The sequence below is a fragment of the Buceros rhinoceros genome, unplaced genomic scaffold (genome assembly GCF_000710305.1).
Source record: "Buceros rhinoceros silvestris isolate BGI_N320 unplaced genomic scaffold, ASM71030v1 scaffold43727, whole genome shotgun sequence".
Classification (NCBI taxonomy): Eukaryota; Metazoa; Chordata; class Aves; order Bucerotiformes; family Bucerotidae; genus Buceros; species Buceros rhinoceros.
In genome coordinates this window covers 6,355-6,955 of record NW_010422387.1, presented here as the reverse complement: position 1 = coordinate 6,955, position 601 = coordinate 6,355, and the positions used below count along the sequence as shown (strand labels likewise).

Genomic DNA, 601 nt, shown 5'->3' with positions numbered 1-601 from the left:
CGGCTGGCATCAAGCTCCCAGGAGCTGCACACACCCGGGCCCAGCACTCACCAAAGGACTCGTTGACGGGCAGGTAGGCCTTGACCACGAACATGGGGGTTCCAGCCACCTGGGTCTCCTCAAACACGTGGCCACGCTTCCTGTTCAACACGCCGTAGATGCCACCCACCACCTGCTCCGGGCACTGCAAGAGAGAGGCATCAGGACCACAACCCACCCACGCGTGTCTTCTTCACCCAGGACCTGGGCTGAGCAGAGGATCCTCACCTGGATCTCCACCAGGTAGATGGGCTCCATGAGCCGCGGCTGCGCAGTGAGGACGCAGGCATAGAGGCACCTCCTGGCCGTGGGAATGATCTGGCCGCCCCCGCGGTGGATGGCATCGGCGTGCAGGGTGACATCATGCACATCGAAACGCACCCCACGCATGTTCTCCTCACACAGGACCCCCTGGGAAAGCAGAGCAGGTGGTCAGGCCACACCATGCCAGGAGACAGTGGGTGTCCCACACCAAGGAGCCACTCAGCAAGTCACCATCCCTGCCCAGGACGCAAGAACCAGCTACTCCCACCCCAGTCACCATGGCAGCACCTCTGCGGTG

The 601-nt window shown here is 63.1% G+C and overlaps 1 protein-coding gene across 1 annotated transcript in view; it reads right to left on the bottom strand.

Annotated features, from left to right (window-relative positions):
- Positions 1 to 51: 51 nt before the first annotated feature.
- The window catches only part of LOC104496839 (elongation factor 2), a gene marked incomplete at its 3' end in the record, with an annotated part of 6,395 nt that continues 5,845 nt past the window's right edge, over positions 52 to 601 (bottom strand). The window contains exons 12-13 of the mRNA XM_010140013.1: positions 268 to 450; positions 52 to 184 (exon numbers count right to left, since the gene is read on the bottom strand). Coding sequence (XP_010138315.1) covers positions 52 to 184; positions 268 to 450 — 316 coding nt within the window. The remainder of the gene's footprint in view (positions 185 to 267; positions 451 to 601) is intronic.